The 20,759-nt window shown below is 45.9% G+C and overlaps 1 protein-coding gene across 1 annotated transcript in view; it reads right to left on the bottom strand.

The window, feature by feature from the left end:
* ephb3b (eph receptor B3b) overlaps positions 1 to 20,759 on the bottom strand; it is a 107,281-nt gene that overhangs the window by 30,060 nt on the left and 56,462 nt on the right. Inside the window, 6 exon segments of the mRNA XM_036984839.2 lie at positions 184 to 346; positions 886 to 1,010; positions 6,496 to 6,831; positions 8,714 to 8,790; positions 8,792 to 8,870; positions 14,361 to 15,033. Coding sequence (XP_036840734.2) covers positions 184 to 346; positions 886 to 1,010; positions 6,496 to 6,831; positions 8,714 to 8,790; positions 8,792 to 8,870; positions 14,361 to 15,033 — 1,453 coding nt within the window.

Raw genomic sequence — 20,759 nt, 5'->3', positions numbered from 1 at the left:
GGGGTACTGTGTGTAGATTGATGAGGGGAAAAGTTAATTTAATACATTTTAGAAAAAACTGTAACGTAACAAAATTTAGAAAAAGTCAAAGGGTTCTGAATACTTTCTGAATGCACTGTATCCAATGCTGGTGACAAACCCCAATGTCCCCTCTGGGGATCAATAAAGTTAACTCAAGCATACCTTGCAGGTTGGTGCTGAAGTCGGCGGGGCTGCTGTAGCGACCGTACCCGGCCACCGTGCGGGCCCGGACCTGGACCACGTATGGCGTGCCGGCCTTCAGCCCCTCGATGCGGGCAGAACTCCTTTGGGCGGTCATGGTGTGGGCAATAGCTTCTCCCTGGTCCTGCCAAAACCAAACGCACACGGAACGGTTTAGAAATGCATCAGAAAACAAACTACATCCCCTCATGCATCATTATCACCCGTATTCATCGCCTTCCCCCACACCCCACTGTGAGGCGCACGTCGCGTCCAACAAATCTTCCCGAACAGACGGAGAACGGCAGCACGAGGCATGAGAGAGCTTTCAATCATCGACTACAACAGGACAACAAATAGAGATACGCTGAGAGACTTTGTTCTCTCCTCAGGTAGGCCAATCCACATGGACCCCCCCCCCCCCCTTGTGTAGGTTATGGAAGTAGTCAGAAACATTTCAACTTTATAAAAGGAGGTCGGGGGGTGAATAGAAAGAAATTAGGAGGATATTGGGAGGGGAACGAAGGAAGGAAAGAAAGAAAGACAGAAAGACAGAGGGACACGATTAAGGCTTTTGTCAGAACGGTTGTAGTTGAGGTGAATGGGGTGATATTACTTATGCAAAAATAAGACTTGTGAAATAGGATGTGGAAATAAGAAGTGTTGACTTGTGTTGTTGCTTACCTTCTCATGGTACTTAATCTCATAATCCAGAATGATCCCGTTGGGTTTTTCAGGGGGCAGCCAGGAAAGACTCATGGTGCTAGCTGTGGCCCCCATCAGGTGAACTGTAGGTACTGCAGATGGAGCTGTGAGAGCGGGGCACAGGGAAGACAAAATGGATGTTAATTCACTGCTAGTATCCACCTCTTCTCCTCCTGGTATCCACCTCTTCTCCTCCTGGTATCCACCTATTCTCCTCTGGGTATCCACCTCATCTCCTCTAGTTATCCACCTCTTCTCCTCTGGGTATCCACCTCTTCTCCTCTGGGTATCCACCTCTTCTCCTCTGGGTATCCACCTCTTCCTTCCATTCCTTCCTGTATCATTGCACCCCCCAACACACACACTCTCTGTTTCTCCCTCTTTCCCACCAATACTTTTTGTTGAAAGGTTTCTAATCCCTTAGTTCGGTACTTTGATCCTTTCACGTAGAGCTCCTTTCTTCCTCTTGTCTTTGTCACCCCCACCACCACAGACCTCTCCCCCTCTCTTCCCCCCTTCTCTCTCTCTCTCTCTCCTCCTCTTTCTTCCCAAGCCCAAAACCCCATCCCCACGTAGTAGCCTACCAGCAGCCACCCATCACTCCCTGAAAAACTCCAACCTCTCCCCACAGACAATACTCCCTGGGCAGATTCCCCGGTCACTCTAGCCTGAGGATTAAGGGGCCTAGGGGCCTCCTCCTGGCCAAGACACTGGGGAGTAATTGGTAACCATGGTGGGCTGAGCCCCACACTAACCTGAAACCATGGTGGGCTGAGCCCCACACTAACCTGTAACCATGGTGGGCTGACCCCCACACTAACCTGTAACCATGGTGGGCTGAGCCGCACACACTAACCTGTAACCATGGTGGGCTGAGCCCCACACTAACCTGTAACCATGGTGGTCTGGGCCCCCCACACTAACCTGTAACAATGGTGGGCTGAGCCCCACACTAACCTGTAACCATGGTGGGCTGGGCCTCCCAAACTAACCTGTAACCATGGTGGGCTGGGCCCCCCACACTAACCTGTAACCATGGTGGGCTGAGCCCCACACTAACCTGTAACCATGGTGGGCTGGGCCCCCCACACTAACCTGTAACCATGGTGGGCTGGGCCCCACACTAACCTGTAACCATGGTGGGCTGAGCCCCACACTAACCTGTAACCATGGTGGGCTGAGCCCCACACACTAACCTGTAACCATGGTGGGCTGGGCCCCCCACACTAACCAGTAACCACGGTGGGCTGAGCCCCACACTAACCTGTAACCATGGTGGGCTGAGCCCCACACACTAACCTGTAACCATGGTGGGCTGAGCCCCACACACTAACCTGTAACCATGGTGGGCTGGGCCCCCCACACTAACCTGTAACCACGGTGGGCTGAGCCCCACACTAACCTGTAACCATGGTGGGCTGGGCCCCCCACACTAACCTGTAACCATGGTGGGCTGAGCCCCACACACTAACCTGTAACCATGGTGGGCTGAGCCCCACTCTAACCTGTAACCATGGTGGGCTGAGCCCCACACTAACCTGTAACCACGGTGGGCTGGGCCCCACACATTAACCTGTAACCATAGCGGGTTGGGCACCCCCACACTGGTAGATATCTGCCCCCCTTCTCCTCCCCCTGACCTGCACTCCTCCGGGGGGGGGGGGGGGGGGGGGGGGGGGTGCACGGTGTAGGACAGGAGTGTATGACCCCCCAGGCACAAACGGTGGGTCATTCCTATTCCTTTCCTTAGGCTTTGAGGAGAAACTGAAGGGATAAGAGGAACATGGAGAAGCATATTCCGGTCTCTCTGAGCCTGACTGTAGGAAATACTTTATGTAAAGACCCATGGGCAAAAACCAGCTAACCATCAGACCCTATCTATCAGCCTACACCAGGGCAAAGTCTACACACAAACTTACACACAAACCCCAGCTACCCATCAGACCCTAGTTATCGGCCTAAACTAGGAAAAATCCAACATATATCTCTGTTCCTAACGCAACAGACACGGGCCAAACTCAAAATATAAGAACGTCCACAACAGAGCAAGGCAAACTCAATACACACTACCCATTCCAGTTAACTCATCATCTATCCCCAAAAGAGGTTTGCCCACCCTGGATCTTCTCAGATGCATAGACAAAACTGTATGGGTCTCGGTGGTACAGATTGCTATGGTGGCCTACCCAGCAAGCACAAAACATTCTTAGAACCATATGTTCAAAGAACGTTTAGAAACATTGTTCTTCTGTGGGAATTTCAGTACTATGTTTCCTACAGGTTTCCTCGTGTTTCTATTTAAAGTCATGTTCTCAAATTGTTTCGAGAATTATTTAAGAACATACATTCCGTTTTCAGAATGTTAAGGAAACTTTCCATAAAAATCACAAGAAAACTTTTCTAATGTTCAGAGAATGTCTAAGAATGTTTTTTAAATACATATCATTTCCATTATCAGCAAAACTCTCTTTTCTCTATCTTGTTAAGTGTGTTCAGGTGTTTTGGCCGTGCCCATTATTTGGCCACACCTGATCTTAATGAGTGCTCATTTCCTTTGAAATTGTGTCTGTTTGAATAGACTAAAATTAACAGCTTTTTATTCGTACACAGGGCATTATAGCTCCATCCTGGTGGCGTAATGGAACATTTCCACAGACAGAAAATATAAGATTATAGGTTTGAATCTCACTGATGCCGTGTCACAATAAAAATGTGTTTGCATGATTTATTCCTTTGGAAATTAATTTCCATGTGTCCTGTCTGTGGTGGAGCTCAAAAAGTTAACAGAAAATAAGCTAGCAGTGTTATTAAATGCCTTACTGAAACGTTCAGTGAAAGTTTTAAGGAAGTTATTATAAAACCTTCAAATAACCTATACATTTGTTCTCAGAAAATTAATAAAACCTCCCAGGAAAAGTTTCAAGGAATGAGAGTAAAACGTTTTTCAGAACCTCCCTTGAACCAGAGCATAACGTTCTCAGAACCTCCCTGGAACCATCGTAAAACATTCTCAGAACTTCCCTGGAACCAGAGTTAAACATTCTCAGAAACTCCCTGGAACCATCGTAAAACATTCTCAGAACTTCCCTGGAACCAGAGTTAAACATTCTCAGAAACTCCCTGGAACCATCGTAAAACATTCTCAGAACTTCCCTGGAAACATAGTAAAACATTCTCAGAACTTCCCTGCAACATAAAAATAAACATTTCCAGAAGAGGTGAAATTCTCACTTCTGTTGTCAGAATGTTAAAAAAAACATGATGTTTTACCAGTCAGAAAATATTTGGCTTCATTCCCCACAATCAATGTGAAACTAGTGAGAAACCAGTTAACAGTGTGTTGATCCCACAAAATCCAAGGAACCAAATGGGTTAGCTAGGTAGTTACTGAAGATGCCATGGGTTATAACAGTGGGTTGATCCTAGCGGGCAGAACACTGCAGGTTGAATGCCTAGTCATACACAAAACACTGCCTCACTGTTGTTATTCGTGGAGGTGTGCTGCCAAGTGCTGTGGAAATGTCCTTTGGTAAAAGCTCATGTAATTGTTTTTTTCTTATACCTCACTTAAAATGCATACTGTATGTAACCCATACTTACAGTGGCTTGCGAAAGTATTCACCCCCCTTGGCATTTTTTTCTATTTTGTTGCCTTACAACCTGGAATTAAAATGGATTTTTTGGGGGGTTTGAATCTATTGATTTACACAACATGACTACCACTTTGAAGAAGCTAAATATGTTTTATTGTAAAAAAAAAACAGAAAACTTGAGTGTGCATAACTATTCACCCGCCCAAAATCAATACTTTGCAGAGCCACCTTTTGCAGCAATTACAGCTGCAAGTCTCTTGGGGTATGTCTCTATTAGCTTGGCACATCTAACCACTGGGATTTTTGGCCATTCTTCAAGGCAAAATTGCTCCAGCTCCTTCAAGTTGGATGGGTTCCGCTGGTGTACAGCAATCTTTAAGTCATACCACAGACTTCAATTGGATTGAGGTCTGGGCATTGACTAGGCCATTCCAAGATATGTAAATGTTTCCCCTTAAACCACTTGAGTGTTGCTTTAGCAGTGTGCTTAGGGTCATTGTCCTGCTGGAAGGTGAACCTTTGCCCCAGTCTCAAATCTCTGGAGGCCTGAAACAGGTTTCCCTCAAGAATTTCCCTATATTTAGCACCATCCATCATTCCTTCAATTCTGACCAGTTTCCCTGTCCCTGCCAATGAAAAACATCCCCATAGCATGATGCTACCACCTCCATGCTTCTGGGGATGGTGTTCTCCGGGTGATGTGGGGTGTTGGGTTTGCTCCAGACAAAGCTTTTTCCTTGGTGGAAAAAAAGCTACATTTTTATCTCATCTGACTAGAGTACCTTCTTCATATGTTTGCTTATGTTTTTGTTTAACCAATGGCTTTTTTTTCTGGCCACTCTTCTGTAAAGCCCAGCTCTGTGGAGTGTACGGCTTAAAGTGATCCTACGGACAGATACTCCAATCTCCGCTGTGGAGCGTTGCAGCTCCTTCAGGGTTGTCTTTAGTCTCTTTGTTGCCTCTCTGGTTAATGCCCTCCTTGCCTGGTCCGTGAGTTGTGGTGGGCGGCCCTCTCTTGTCAGGTTTGTTGTGATGCCATATTCTTTCCATGGTTTAATAATGGATTTAATGGTGCTCCGTGGGATGTTCAAAGTTTCGGATATGTTTTTATCACGCTACCATGATCTGTACTTCTCCACAAAGTTGTCCCTGACCTGTGTGGAGAGCTCCTTGGTCTTCATAGTGCCGCTTGCTTGGTGGTGCCCCTTGCTTAGTGGTGTTGCAGACTCTGGGGCCTTTCAGAACAGGTGTATACACTGAGATCATGTGACAGATCATGTGCACACAGGAGGACTTTATTTAACTAATTATGTGACTTCTGAAGGTAATTGGTGGCACCAGATCTTATTTTATCTTTTATTTTATCTTATATTCATAGCAAAGGGGGTGAATACACCACTTTTCAGGTTTTTATTTATTCTAAGTTATTTTTTTCATTTCACTTCACCAATTTGGACTATTTTGTGTATGTCCATTACATGAAATCTAAATAAAAATCATTTTAAATTACAGGTTGTAATGAAACAAAATAGGAAAAACGCCAAGGGGAGTGAAAACATTTGCCAGGCACTGTACATACAGAGGGACTGTAGCTATCATAACAAACATCTACTTTTACCTGCATTGCTGCTGAAAAATACTTATACTACTATTTCCTTTTATCTTGTTTGTTGTGTACTAAATATTCCAGCTTTTATTTTCCTAGGTTTTTTTTCTTCGTTTTTATCCTGTGAAGCACCATTGTGTTTCCACGTCTGAAATTTGATTTGATTTGATTTGACGCAACCACCATCTTAACCAATTCTATCGTAAAAGTGCAGCACTGATTGTAGCACAGTGCCGTTGTGGCCTTGAGAAAGGCACTTTCCACCGCTAATTCATCCTTGGGGTTGTTTCTCTGTGGCTGACCTTGTCCTCTTTCTGTGCATCTTTTGGTTTGTTTCACAATACAACAATAAAAGGTATATTCGATTCAATACAACAGGCTTCTACCTACCGGCTTGGTTGGTGGTGATGTTGACGGCGGAGAACTGCGGCGTGTACGGGTTCTTATTCGACACGCCGTTGACGGCCTGGATCTCGAAGCTGTACTGGGTGTGGGCCTGCAGGTTTCGGACCGCCACGCGCCGCTGCGTCAGGCCCAGGTGGCGCGGCGAGATGTCAACATTGTCGTCGCAGCGCGAGCACATGCCGCGCTCGGGCAGGCACTTCTTGCAGATGACGTTGTAGAAGATGTCGTCGCGACCGCCCGAGTCACGAGGCTCGCTCCACTCCAGGACCAGGTAGGTCTCGTTGACGTTGGAGATGACGTTGCGCGGGGCCGAGGGAACGGCTGTGGGAGGAACAAAAGACAAAAAAATATATATTTTTTTTAAATTTAAAAATACTTTGTCAAGTACTTTGTACTATTGTCAAGACAAAATTATTGCCAAAGCATCCATGTTGAACATTTCCACCAGGACATCAAATATAACAAGGATTAGAATGTAATATATTCTATTTCATTAGGACTTTGATGCTAGGGGTGCTAGAGGAGGTGAGTCCTCTTCTCTCTGCTTGGAAAAAAGCTCAAAATAAACGGACTTTACAGTTCTTTCTGCGAGGAGGAGAGAGTGTGAGAGGGTGTTTGTGTGCGTGCACGTGCATGCCAGCTTGTGCACGTGCACGCATATTTGTGCTGTGTGGAAACAGCTAAGGGGGATGAGAGAGACTATTGGCAGCAGAGAAGCAATTCTTATCCAATTATTGGCAGCACTTTGGGGTACGAACAGCTAGGGAGCCATATCTCTGGCAGCACTTTGGGAGAGAATCACCACCAGTGAAAGGATTAGTGTCTGTGTGTGTGTGTGTGTGTGTGTGTGTGTGTGTGTGTGTGTGTGTGTGTGTGTGTGTGTGTGTGTGTGCATGGTCTCCATGTACTTAACTAAGACACATCCACTAGATAAGTTCCTCCACTCTGCCAGAGCGAGGTAGCGGTTGTACGGACGTATAGGCAGCGATAACGTCAGGCTAAAGGTTGTTAGGACTGTTGTTGTACATGTAGCAATGTGGGAATGTTGTCAGAACCTTCAGAGAGGAGCGATACAGGTGCTGTGGGGAGGCCATCGTTCAGAGAGAAACGACTCGTTTCTTCAGTGTTACCCACAACCTGACTCCTGTACCCTGTATAGGCCCTTGAGCAGCAAATTCTCTTGTTGGTTGTTTTGTTTGGAAAAATGTATTTATGCACACGAGTTGCAAAATGGCCCGCTTTCTGGTGCAATGACTGTAAGTCTATGGGTATATGCTAGCATCATGCTAACTGTTGCAATGACTGCAAGTCTATGGGTATATGCTAGCATCCTGCTAACTGGTGCAATGACTGTAAGTCTATGGGTATATGCTAGCATCCTGCTAACTGGTGCAACGACTGTAAATCTATGGGTATATGCTAGCATCATGCTTTCTGGTGCAACGACTGTAAGCCTATGGGTATATGCTAGCATCCTGCTAACTGGTGCAACGACTGTAAGTCTATGGGTATATGCTAGCATCCTGCTAACTGGTGCAACGACTGTAAGTCTATGGGTATATGCTAGCATCCTGCTAACTGGTGCAACGACTGTAAATCTATGGGTATATGCTAGCATCCTGCTAACTGGTGCAACGACTGTAAGTCTATGGGTATATACTAGCATCCTGCTAACTAGTGCAACGACTGTAAGTCTATGGGTATATGCTAGCATCCTGCTAACTGGTGCAACGACTGTAAGTCTATGGGTATATGCTAGCATCCTGCTAACTGGTGCAATGACTGTAAGTCTATGGGTATATGCTAGCATCCTGCTAACTGGTGCAACGACTGTAAATCTATGGGTATATGCTAGCATCCTGCTAACTGGTGCAACGACTGTAAGTCTATGGGTATATGCTAGCATCATGCTTTCTGGTGCAACGACTGTAAGCCTATGGGTATATGCTAGCATCCTGCTAACTGGTGCAACGACTGTAAATCTATGGGTATATGCTAGCATCCTGCTAACTGGTGCAACGACTGTAAGTCTATGGGTATATGCTAGCATCCTGCTAACTGGTGCAACGACTGTAAGTCTATGAGTATATGCTAGCATCCTGCTAACTGGTGCAACGACTGTAAGTCTATGGGTATATGCTAGCATCCTGCTAACTGGTGCAACGACTGTAAGTCTATGGGTATATGCTGGCATGCCACTTACTGGTGCAGGCGTTGTCTGGTGAGTCTGTGTCTGAGCGGTAGAAGCCGTTTCTACAGGAGCATACGTTGGCTGCGCCCAGAGCTGGTACGGCTGTTGGGTGGGCAGGGTGTGCAGAAACCCTCGCCCTGCTTGGATTTGAACGTGCCCGGGCTGCAAGCTGAGAGAGAGAGAGAGAGACAGAGAGAGACAGAGAGAGAGAGAGAGAGAGAGAGAGAGAGAGAGAGAGAGAGAGAGAGAGAGAGAGAGAGAGAGAGAGAGAGAGAGAGAGAGAGAGAGAGAGAGAGAGAGAGAGAGAGAGAGAGATTGAACAGAGAGAGACAGAGAGAGAGAGAGAGAGAGAGAGAGAGAGAGATTGAACAGAGAGAGACAGAGAGAGAGAGAGAGAGAGAGAGAGAGAGAGAGAGAGAGAGAGAGAGAGAGAGAGAGAGAGAGAGAGAGAGAGAGATTGAACAGAGAGAGACAGAGAGAGAGAGAGAGAGAGAGAGAGAGAGATTGAACAGAGAGAGACCAGAGAGAGAGAGAGAGAGAGAGAGAGAGAGAGAGAGAGAGAGAGAGAGAGAGAGAGAGAGAGAGAAAACAGAGTGAGTCCAATAGCCAGTGAAAGTACACAGATAAAGTGGACTGGGTTAACACAGCTCAATGAAAACACTTTTCAATCTTTAGCTTTTTACTGAATGTCGTTGAATGTTGATGTTTTTGTTGTGTGTGTGTGTGTGTGTGTGTGTGTGTGTGTGTGTGAACAGTATGTCCGTGTGTTATCATGGCACTCTCTCTGAGCCTTTGTGGTAAACTACAGCTTCCCTCATAACGGACAGCTCTCACTGGTGCTGGTTTTGTGTTAGTTTTCCCCCTGGAGAGCACCGCCAACGGTGTAGAAAGACGGCGGTTTTAACCAGCATGCACACGCTGTCATCCCAAATTACTAGCACACCGCTCAGAGGAAAACACACAAGCTTGCGTGAAGCTTCCTCTGAACTCCTTAATGCACTCACACACCGACACCGACACACACACAGAAACACACACACACACACACACACACACACACACTGACAAACACACACACACACTGACACACACACACACTGACACACACACACACACTGACAAACACACACACACACACACACACACACACACACACACACACACACACTGACAAACACAAATACACACACACACACACACACACACACTGACAAACACACACACAAACACACACACACACTGACAAACACACACACACACACACACACACACACACACACTGACACACACACACTGACACACACACACACCGACACACACACACACTTCCTTGCCACTTGGGAACAACCTTTACTTCCCAGTAACATGCCAATAGTCGGCCTTTTCTAATTCATCCAGTTTACTGCACCACTAATGGATAATAGATCAGTGGAGGCTGGTGGGAGGAGCTATAGGAGGACGGGCTCATTGTAACGGCTAGAATGGAGTGAATGAAACCGTTCCACTTATTTAATTCCAGTCATTACAATGAGCCCGTCCTCCTATAGCTCCTGCCACCAGCCTCCTCTGGTATAGATGTAATGTGTTCTCAATGCTACCCGGAGGCACATCGTTTCTCTGATGGAAAGTGTCATCACATTGTCAATCGGTGCCCTTTGTAGACTCCCTATCCAAGTTTATAACTCTGATGATGAGTCAGGAGGCAGCACGCAGCACAGGAAAGATGATGAGTTAGGAGGCGGCACAGGAAAGGTGATGAGTTAGGAGACAGCACGCAGCACAGGAAAGATGATGAGTTAGGAAGCAGCACAGGAAAGGTGATGAGTTAGGAGGCAGGCAGCACAGGAAAGGTGATCAGTTAGGAGGCGGCACAGGAAAGGTGATGAGTTAGGAGGCAGCACGCAGCACAGGAAAGGTGATGAGTTAGGAGGCAGGCAGCACAGGAAAGGTGATGAGTTAGGAGGCAGCACAGGAAAGGTGATGAGTTAGGAGGCGGCACAGGAAAGGTGATGAGTTAGGAGGCAGCACAGGAAAGGTGATGAGTTAGGAGGCAGCACGCAGCACAGGAAAAATGATGAGTTAGGAAGCAGCACAGGAAAGGTGATGAGTTAGGAGGCAGGCAGCACAGGAAAGGTGATGAGTTAGGAGGCAGCACAGGAAAGGTGATGAGTTAGGAGGCAGGCAGCACAGGAAAGGTGATGAGTTAGGAGGCAGCACCCAGCACAGGAAAGGTGATGAGTTAGCAGGCAGCACAGGAAAGGTGATGAGTCAGGAGGCAGGCAGCACAGGAAAGGTGATGAGTTAGGAGGCAGCACCCAACACAGGAAAGGTGATGAGTCAGGAGGCAGCACAGGAAAGGTGATGAGTCAGGAGGCAGCACGCAGCACAGGAAAGCAAGGCGCAGGCAACAGGCGGCTCTATCTTTCTATATCTCACTAAACTGTCCTGTTAATTAAAAGATGAATGGAGCCATCTTGGTGCGTTAATGAAAAAAAAAGAGGGAGAGGAAGGTGAGAGAGCAAAATGTTGATTAGCCATGATCCGCCAGCTCACTCGTCAGTGTCAAGGTTGCTTTGGTTCAACATCTTCCGTGTTGCTACTCGTTACGTTTGCTTCCTGTTGAAAGTATCATTTGGAAACTGGTGGAAATGAGGTCAATGATAGCATTGGTGCATAAGCTGCATTATTAGCCTGCTGAGCCCTGTTCATTATCACTGAGTGTGTTTGTTTTTCAATCATTAATCACCCAAAGCAATGGCTACCAGAGTAACAGGAAGCGACAGCACTTTTTTTCCCCCCTTTAACACCACCAGTCAAGATATGAACGTGCTAGCAGCATGCTAGTTGTGCTATGTGTGTTGGTTGTTTTTCATGTTCATTATGAATTATCGTGTTTGAAGGGCACTAACCTAGCTAAGAGGGTGTGGGGGGGGAGTCAGATAAGATGCTCGTCCTGCAAGATTGTTTTTTGCAGATCTCTCTCTCTCTCTCTCTCTCTCTCTCTCTCTCTCTCTCTCTCTCAATTCAATTCAATGAGCTTTATTGGCATGGGAAACATATGTTTACATTGCCAAAGAAAGTGAAGTAGATAATATAAACAATAAAAATGAACAGTAAACATTGCACTCAAAGAAGTCCCAAAATAATAAAGAGATTAGAAATGTCATATTATATATATATATATATATATATGCTTTGTTGTAGCGATGTGCAAATGGTTAAAGTAGAAAAGAGAAAATAAATATGCAAAAATATGGGTTGTATTTACAAAGATGTTTGTTCTTCACTGGTTGACCTTTTCTCTCTCTCTGTCTATCTCTTTTTCTCTCGCTCTCATTCCATCTCTCTTTGTCTCTCTTGCTCTCTCTCTCTCTCTCTCTTTCTCTCTCTCTCTCTCCCTCCCCCTCTCTCTCTCTCTCTCCCTCCCTCTCGCTCTCTCTCTCTCTCTCTCTCTCTCTCTGTCTCTCTCTCTCGCTCTCCCTCCCTCTCTCTTTCTCTCTCTCTTCGTCTCGCTCGCTCTCTCTGTCTATCTCTTTTTCTCTCGCTCTCATTCCATCTCTCTTTGTCTCTCTTGCTCTCTCTCTCTCTTCCTCTCTCTCTCTCTCTACCTGTCTGTCTCTCTCTTTTTCTCTCGCCCTCTCCCTCTCTCACTCACTCTCTCTCCCTCTCTTTTTGCCTCCTCTCTCTCTCCCGTACTATCTTCGTCTCTGTCTCTTACCCTCTCATGCTGAGCATAGGGCTCAATGACCTTTAGACTAGGAGAGAAAGTGGGAATACAACAATAATACAAGAGCGAGAGGACAAGGAGAGAGAGATGTGCAGGTAGACATACACAGAAAGTCAGAGAGAGAGAGAGTGAGGGAGGGAGAGAGAGTGGGAGATGTACAGGTAGACATACACAGACAGTCAGAGAGAGAGAGGGAGAAAGAGAGAAAGACACAGAGAAAGAGATAGAAAGAGTGAGAGGAAGAGATGTACAGGTTGACAAACAGAGAAAGTCAGACAGGGAGAGAGGGAGAAAGAGAGACAGAAAGAGAGAGAGACAGAAAGAGAGAGAGACAGAAAGAGAGAGAGAGGGAAAGAGAGAGAGAGAGAGACAGAAAGAGAGAGGGACAGAGAGAGATACAGAGAGAGCGAGAGAGAGAGACAGAAAGAGAGAGAGAGACAGATAAATAGTAAATAGGGAAAAAGAGAGAGACAACAGGGAGATTTATCCACTGTGGTTTCCAGTGAACATGATTAGAGAGCATTTTATCAGGCCCAGTCGCCAGGGATTTGCCCTTGAGCTGCCAGAGGCAAACAAATGAGTTTTTAACCACGCACCGGCCAATAGATTTACTGTGCCCACTCGCACACCCTTTAAAAGGTGGGCACACATTCAATGCCATGCACTGTAGGGAGCTGGCGACATGAAGAACACTCCTGTTTCTCTCAATGTATTTTCTTCTTAAACTTCCAGATCATTCCTAAGCTACACGCTCTTCCTTTCTGTTTATCTCTCTCCTGAATCTCCTTCTCTGTCTGCAGGGTGTCGTGATGTAAAGGCCTGACACACGCATGCGCGTACACACACACACACACACACACACACACACCCCTCATCACAATCAGCCGTGCAAATCGATAACTCTGACATCGGCCTGCCTCTCATCTCCCCTGTTCTCCATTTGACACATGACCCCCCCAGTCTAACGTTCCACTACCCCCCAGTCTAACGTTCCACTACCCCCCAGTCTAACGTTCCACTACCCCCAGTCTAACGTTCCACCACCCCCCAGTCTAACATTCCACTACCCCCCAGTCTAACGTTCCACTACCCCCCAGTCTAACGTTCCACTACCCCCCAGTCTAACATTCCACTACCCCCAGTCTAACAATCCACTACCCCCCCAGTCTAACGTTCCACTACCCCCAGTCTAACGTTCCACTACCCCTCAGTCTAACGTTCCACTACCCCCAGTCTAACGTTCCACTACCCCCAGTCTAATGTTCCACTACCCCCAGTCTAACATTCCACTACCCCCAGTCTAACGTTCCACTACCCCCAGTCTAATGTTCCACTACCCCCAGTCTAACGTTCCACTACCCCAGTCTAACGTTCCACTACCCCCAGTCTAATGTTCCACTACCCCCAGTCTAACGTTCCACTACCCCCAGTCTAACGTTCCACTACCCCCAGTCTAACGTTCCACTACCCCCCACCTCTTTTCCCCTCCCTCCCTCCTCCCCTCCACTCTCTGTCCCCTGCACTCCATCTGAGCCGCGGGCCTGCTGTTTTAATTAATCTTGGTGTGAACCTATGTGAACCTGTTCTGTTCTCTATCAGACCTCACTCTCCTAGATCTGTCCAGCTTTGCTCAGGTGTCCTATAGGTTACTGACAACACGTTTATTTATGAATCTACTCCTGGGTACAATCGAAGTCAGGGGAGGTAGATGCTCAATTGAGAGAGTGCCACTGACTATATGATCAGTGTTTTTTTTATGCATTGTTGGTTTCTTTGTTTCAAAATCAGTAAGGCTGAATTTATTCAACATTTTGAAACAAAATGGCTGATGCCCAAGGGGACACACAAAGCATTGGGTGATTACCCCAAAAAATGGCCACCCCAAAAAATAAAACTCACCCTGACATTGAGTGTCCTTGATGTCACACTCACCCTGACACTGGGTGTCCTTCATGGCGGGCTCGAACCCGGACGCGCAGGTGCACGATCCCACGGGAACCATCCATTCGCCATCCCCATTGCAGTACAGCTTGAGAGGCACGGACACCTCAAGTGCGTTGGGAACGCATGTTCCGGGCGCGATGACCAACGACGTGGCCTCTGCCCCCGTGGCCGTCTCGGGGAACACGGCGAAGTTCGCGATGGTGGTCGAACACTTCTTATAGAAGACCCGGACAGAAATCAACGACATACAAGCCCCCAGATCTTGGAATGCCAGGTAAAACCCAGTCTTGGAAAGAGGTCCGAAGCTCCGTACTTTCGTGTTCACCCTTCCCGACTCCAACATGGAGAAACTCTCATCGGGCGCGATGGTGTCCACCTTCACATAGGGATTTTCCATCCAGAATGGACTCGTCTCCGTGGCCGAGTCTGAGTCGGACTCGTAGTAGAAGAGGTTAAAGGTCTCCTTGCAGGAGCCGGGGATGTTGGGGATGCTGTTGCAGTCGCGCACAGTGAACTTCATCTCCACGTAGACTCTGAGGACGTCTTTGCGTGGGATGAAGTCACTGCGTAGCCAGTTGTTCTGGTTGGCCTCGCGCACGTTGCACACCTGGTACGTCCGGATGGGGTTCATGGCGTCATCGTAGCCACTCACCTCCTCCCACTGTGGGTGGAGAAAGGGGGAGGGAGGGAGGGAGGGAGGGAGGGAGGGAGGGAGGGAGGGAGGGAGGGAGGGAGGGAGGGAGGGAGGGAGGGAGGGAAAAAGATAGATATTAGTGTTATGGTCAAACAAAGGTCAAATGTCCTATACTGTATGCATTCATAAACACATTGGCAGAACACTCTCATTCACACACGCACACACACTCTCTCTCACACACACTCTCTCACACACACACTCACACAATCTCCCACTCTCTCACACACACTCATACACTCTCTCTCACACACACTCTCTCACACACACACTCACACAATCTCCCACTCTCTCACACACACTCATACACTCTCTCACACACACACACAGACAGACAGACAGACAGACAGACAGACAGACAGACAGACAGACAGACAGACAGACAGACAGGTCTGTTCTGGTCTCAGAGTCCAATAACACAATATATTTTACAGCGGTCTGTTCTGGTCTCAGAGTCCAATAACACAACTAGAAGAGAGAAATGAGGTGAATTGGTACCATTAGAAACAGACAGATGAAAGAAACGATAAGGCGCATTTTATTTTCAACTACGTTCCGGTCTGCGTATTTAGGTGGAGTGCTGTTTCCAGCCGTGCCACGGCCTTTCATCTCTGGTGACGCAGCGATGAGTCAGGAAAACAAAAGGGACAGCGAATTCATCACAATTATGATGGAGTGTCAGCCCGGCGCTTCCCAAAAAAACCGAACAGCCCTGTTGTATACCTCATTCTCCGGGTTCCCGAGTAGTCACCACCTCACAAGTAATGACGTTTCAATTACGTTTCAATTACGTTTTAATGACGTTTCAATTCATTTTTAATTACGTTTCAATGACGTTTTAATCACGTTTCAATGACGTTTTAATCACGTTTCAATGACGTTTTAATTATGTTTCAATGACGTTTCAATGACGTTTTAATGACGTTTCAATGACGTTTTAATGATGTTTCAATGACGTTTCAATTACGTTTTAATGACGTTTCAATTCATTTTTAATTATATTTCAATGACGTTTTAATGACGTTTCAATGACGTTTTAATGATGTTTCAATGACGTTTCAATTACGTTTTAATGACGTTTCAATTCATTTTTAATTATGTTTCAATGACGTTTTAATGACGTTTCAATGACGTTTTAATGACGTTTCAATGACGTTTTAATTATGTTTCAATGACGTTTCAATTACGTTTTAATGACGTTTCAATGACGTTTTAATTATGTTTCAATGACGTTTTAATTATGTTTCAATGACGTTTCAATGACGTTTTAATGACGTTTCAATGACGTTTTAATTATGTTTCAATGACGTTTTAATTATGTTTCAATGACGTTTTAATTACGTTTCAATGACGTTTTAATGACGTTTCAATGACGTTTTAATTATGTTTCAATGACGTTTTAATTACGTTTCAATGATCGCATCTACCTCTACAGCCGGCAAAAAAGGTTACCATCATCTTTCTCTTTTCCTTCTTAATTATTTATCTCACAGCCCAAAGACATGAATTACCGAGGCAAAAGCTCTGATTACTGAGTAAATGAGACTGGGGTTGCAAATAGGCAAATGCTAAAAGTGTTATTTACAGAACAGACATAACAGACGTGGTCTATTTTTAACTACTTTAACTTTAATGTGTTTCTCAATACATGGCTACACTCGACTGAGGATGTTTATGACCATTATGCCAATCGAAGCAAAACAACCCTTTCAAGGGGGGCGGCAGGGTAGCCTAGTGGTTAGAGCGTTGGACTAGTAACCGGAAGGTTGCGAGTTTAAACCCCCGAGCTGACAAGGGTACAAATCTGTCGTTCTGCCCCCTGAACAAGGCAGTTAACCCCACTGTTCCCAGGCCGTCATTGAAAATAAGAATTTGTTCTTAACTGACTTGCCTGGTTAAATAAAGGTTAAAAAAAAAAGTGGGGGCCCAATGGGAAAACTGCAAAGAATGTTAACCGATACACTAGGCCTCCAACTAGACAACGTGCCAACAACTCCGAAACAACCCCATCCTGAGTCCCAAAAAAAATGGACACAACAGCAGTAAACGCATGTCATTGGATTGCATGCCATGTTTGACCTCGGTCTTCAATTCACCACCCTGTTCTGGGTCAATCGAGTTTACCACCGAGATACAGAGAAAGTGAGAAAATAACACCGATTTGGGTTTTTTTTTCCCAAAAAGTTTTCTCTCTGAGGCTGAGGACTCGTAATTAGAGGCCTAATATGGATGTGGTGAAGACAGGCTATTAATCCAGCAGGACCCTGGAGACCTAGGGAGAGGGGGGGGGGGGGGGGGCTTAGTTGAGGATAAACCACAGAGAAGGCTTTAATACTCAGGCTATCTGAGGGAACCGGCGGGGGGAATCGATAATCACCAGCCAGGTCAATGGGACGAGAGAAAGCATAAAGTGTCAATGGGTATTTAGTTCAGTGTAATAAATCACCCGAGTGTACAAAAGAGAGATTGTGTGTGTGTGGAGGTCAACCCCATGAGACCACACGTGCAGCACAAATACAGACACTTCTTGCCATCCTTGCTTACCAAACTTGAATGAATTAGGTAGGGCGTGTGAACAGCCAGGTCACCTGTGATTACAAGTCAGTATTTGACGTCCATCCATGTCTCAGGGACGTCGGGAGATGACGTGGAAGCCGGCCACTAGGGGCAACAGTGAGCGCTGTTACTATCAAGTAGGTTTAGATTTTGCTAGGCCGTTGTGGGATGGGATATGCATCTCATTCCATAGGCTTGCAAGATCGAATCCAGCAATAGAAAGTCCAAACCTTAAACTTAACCTTAACCATTCAGATTTAATGCCTAACCTTAAGATTTCAGAGTCAATACCTAAACTGAAACCTAAACTTAAATAATTTGGAGTTAATGCCTAAACTAACACCTAAACTTAAATCATTTGGAGTCAATACCTAAACGTAAACCTAACCTTAAGATTTCAGAGTCAATACCTAAACTAAAACCTAAACTTAAAAAATTTGGAGTTAATGCCTAAACTAAATCTAAACTTAAATAATTTGGAGTTAATGCCTAAACTAAATCTAAACTGAAATAATTTGGAGTTAATGCCTATACTAAATCTAAACTGAAATAATTTGGAGTTAATGCCTAAACTAAATCTAAACTGAAATAATTTGGAGTTAATGCCTATACTAAATCTAAACTGAAATAATTTGGAGAAAAATGCCTAAACTTAAACCTTTGAAATTGGAGGTCTTCAAAATCTCTCGAAATGTGACGTTTGAGAAACATGGATGAACGTCTAACTCTGACGTGAGACTGTGAGAGCGAGTTGCTGTGTGAAACAGGGTCAAGTTCTTCGGCATCGATTTTGGACTAAATTTAATAATAATAATAATGTAGTTATGGCTTTTACAAGTCAACTCTGTGGTAACTTGACAAGGAATGACAACATACGTTTCAATATTCATTTCCTTTGTTTCTAAACTAAGAAATAAAATGTGCACAGCCATGTACAAACGATAGGCCAACTCAACATGGGGCTTCCGAGTGGCGCAGTGGTCTAAGGCACTGAATCTTAGTGCATGAAGGCATCACTACATATACACTGGTTTGAATCCAAGCTGGTATCACAACCGGCCGTGATTGTGAGTCCCATTGGGCAGCGCATAGTTGGCCCAGCATCGTCCGGGTTTGGTCGGGGGGGGAGGCCGTCATTGTAAATAAGAATGTGTTCTTAACTGACTTGCCTAGTTAAATAAAGGTTAGATAAAAATACTCATATGTATAGTTATAATGCTATACTGTACAATACATATTCAGTAGGACTTAGTGATATAGTGTCCACACTAGAAAAAAGTCAAAGGCTGAAAGAGATGTTACTTTCAGATTCACTGGGACATTGGTGCTGCAGGGACAAAGTATGTGAGGGTTTGACTTAAGACCTAAACCTAGCTCCAGACCTGCATACCAACCAAGGCAGGTAGGTTTTTTTAATGACGGCCTAGGAACAGTGAGTTAACTGCCTGTTCATGGGCAGAACAACAGATTTGTACCTTGTCAGCTCGGGGGAGATTGAACTTGCAACCTTCTGGTTACTAGTCCAACACTCTAACCACTAGGCTACCCTGCCGCCCCATTCTGGTTGGCACACTAGTATCCTCAAAGCTTAGGTTTTTAGAAAAGTTAGCATGATGTGCCTAGCATTTACTAGTCTGTAGGCTCAAAGTTTGCTAACAGAACCATGCTAACAAAAGTCATTAGATATGTGAGCTCGAGTGAATACAACAGGCTACATGCTAAAGGTTACAAGCTACATAAAGGCTACATGCTAAAGGCTACAAGCTACATTAAGGCTACATGCTATAGACTACATTCTAAAGACTATGAGCTAAATAAGGGCTACATGCTATAGGCTACAGGCTAGGCATCCTGGTCGCTAGCTACACCATGTTATCTGTGTCTGGGAATCTCCCTGGAGACATACTGAGCCCAGTAAAAGCCATTAACCCCTCTAGAGCTTGGAATTCCCCCTCCATCTGTTTGGGGAAAAACGGCACACAACACACACACACATGTACACACACATGCACACACACAACACACACACACTTGCACACACACAACACACACAAGCATGCACACACACAATGGTCACTTCACACTGCAGCACACACATGCACACGCAAACAAAGGTCAACTTGGATTTGTGTCAGGTCAATGCACCACCACGTTGTGCCCTACTGGTGTGTCTCTGTCAGGTCAAACCACCACGTTGTGTCCTACTGGTGTGTCTCTGTCCTCAAAGCACCACGGTGTGTCCTACTGGTGTGTCTCTGTCAGGTCAAACCACCACCACGTTGTGTCCTACTGGTGTGTCTCTGTCAGGTCAAAGCACCACGTTGAGTCCTACTGGTGTGTCTCTGTCAGGTCAAACCATCACGTTGTGTCCTATTGGTGTGTCTCTGTCCTCAAAGCACCACGTTGTGTCCTACTGGTGTGTGTCTGTCAGGTCAAACCACCACGTTGTGTCCTACTGGTGTGTCTCTGTCCTCAAAGCACCACGTTGTGTCCTACTGGTGTGTCTCTGTCAGGTCAAAGCACCACGTTGAGTCCTACTGGTGTGTCTCTGTCATGTCAAAGCACCACGTTGTGTCCTACTGGTGTGTGTCTGTCAGGTCAAACCATCACGTTGTGTCCTACTGGTGTGTCTCTGTCATGTCAAAGCACCACGTTGTGTCCTACTGGTGTGTCTCTGTCAGGTCAAACCACCACGTTGAGTCCTACTGGTGTGTCTCTGTCCTCAAAGCACCACGTTGTGTCCTACTGGTGTGTCTGTCAGGTCAAACCACCACCACGTTGTGTCCTACTGGTGTGTCTCTGTCAGGTCAAAGCACCACGTTGTGTCATACTGGTGTGTCTCTGTCCTCAAAGCACCACGTTGTGTCCTACTGGTGTGTCTCTGTCAGGTCAAACCACCACGTTGAGTCCTACTAGTGTGTCTCTGTCAGGTCAAACCATCACGTTGTGTCCTATTGGTGTGTCTCTGTCCTCAAAGCACCACGTTGTGTCCTACTAGTGTGTCTCTGTCAGGTTAAACCACCACCACGTTGTGTCCTACTGGTGTGTCTCTGTCAGGTCAAAGCACCACGTTGTGTCCTACTGGTGTGTCTCTGTCATGTCAAATCATCACGTTGTGTCCTACTGGTGTGTCTCTG

The sequence above is a fragment of the Oncorhynchus mykiss genome, chromosome 1 (assembly GCF_057628025.1).
Source record: "Oncorhynchus mykiss isolate SJ-2025 chromosome 1, ASM5762802v1, whole genome shotgun sequence".
Classification (NCBI taxonomy): domain Eukaryota; kingdom Metazoa; phylum Chordata; class Actinopteri; order Salmoniformes; family Salmonidae; genus Oncorhynchus; species Oncorhynchus mykiss.
Note: the sequence above shows the minus strand (reverse complement) of the source record. Positions and strands in the feature narration are given on the sequence as shown.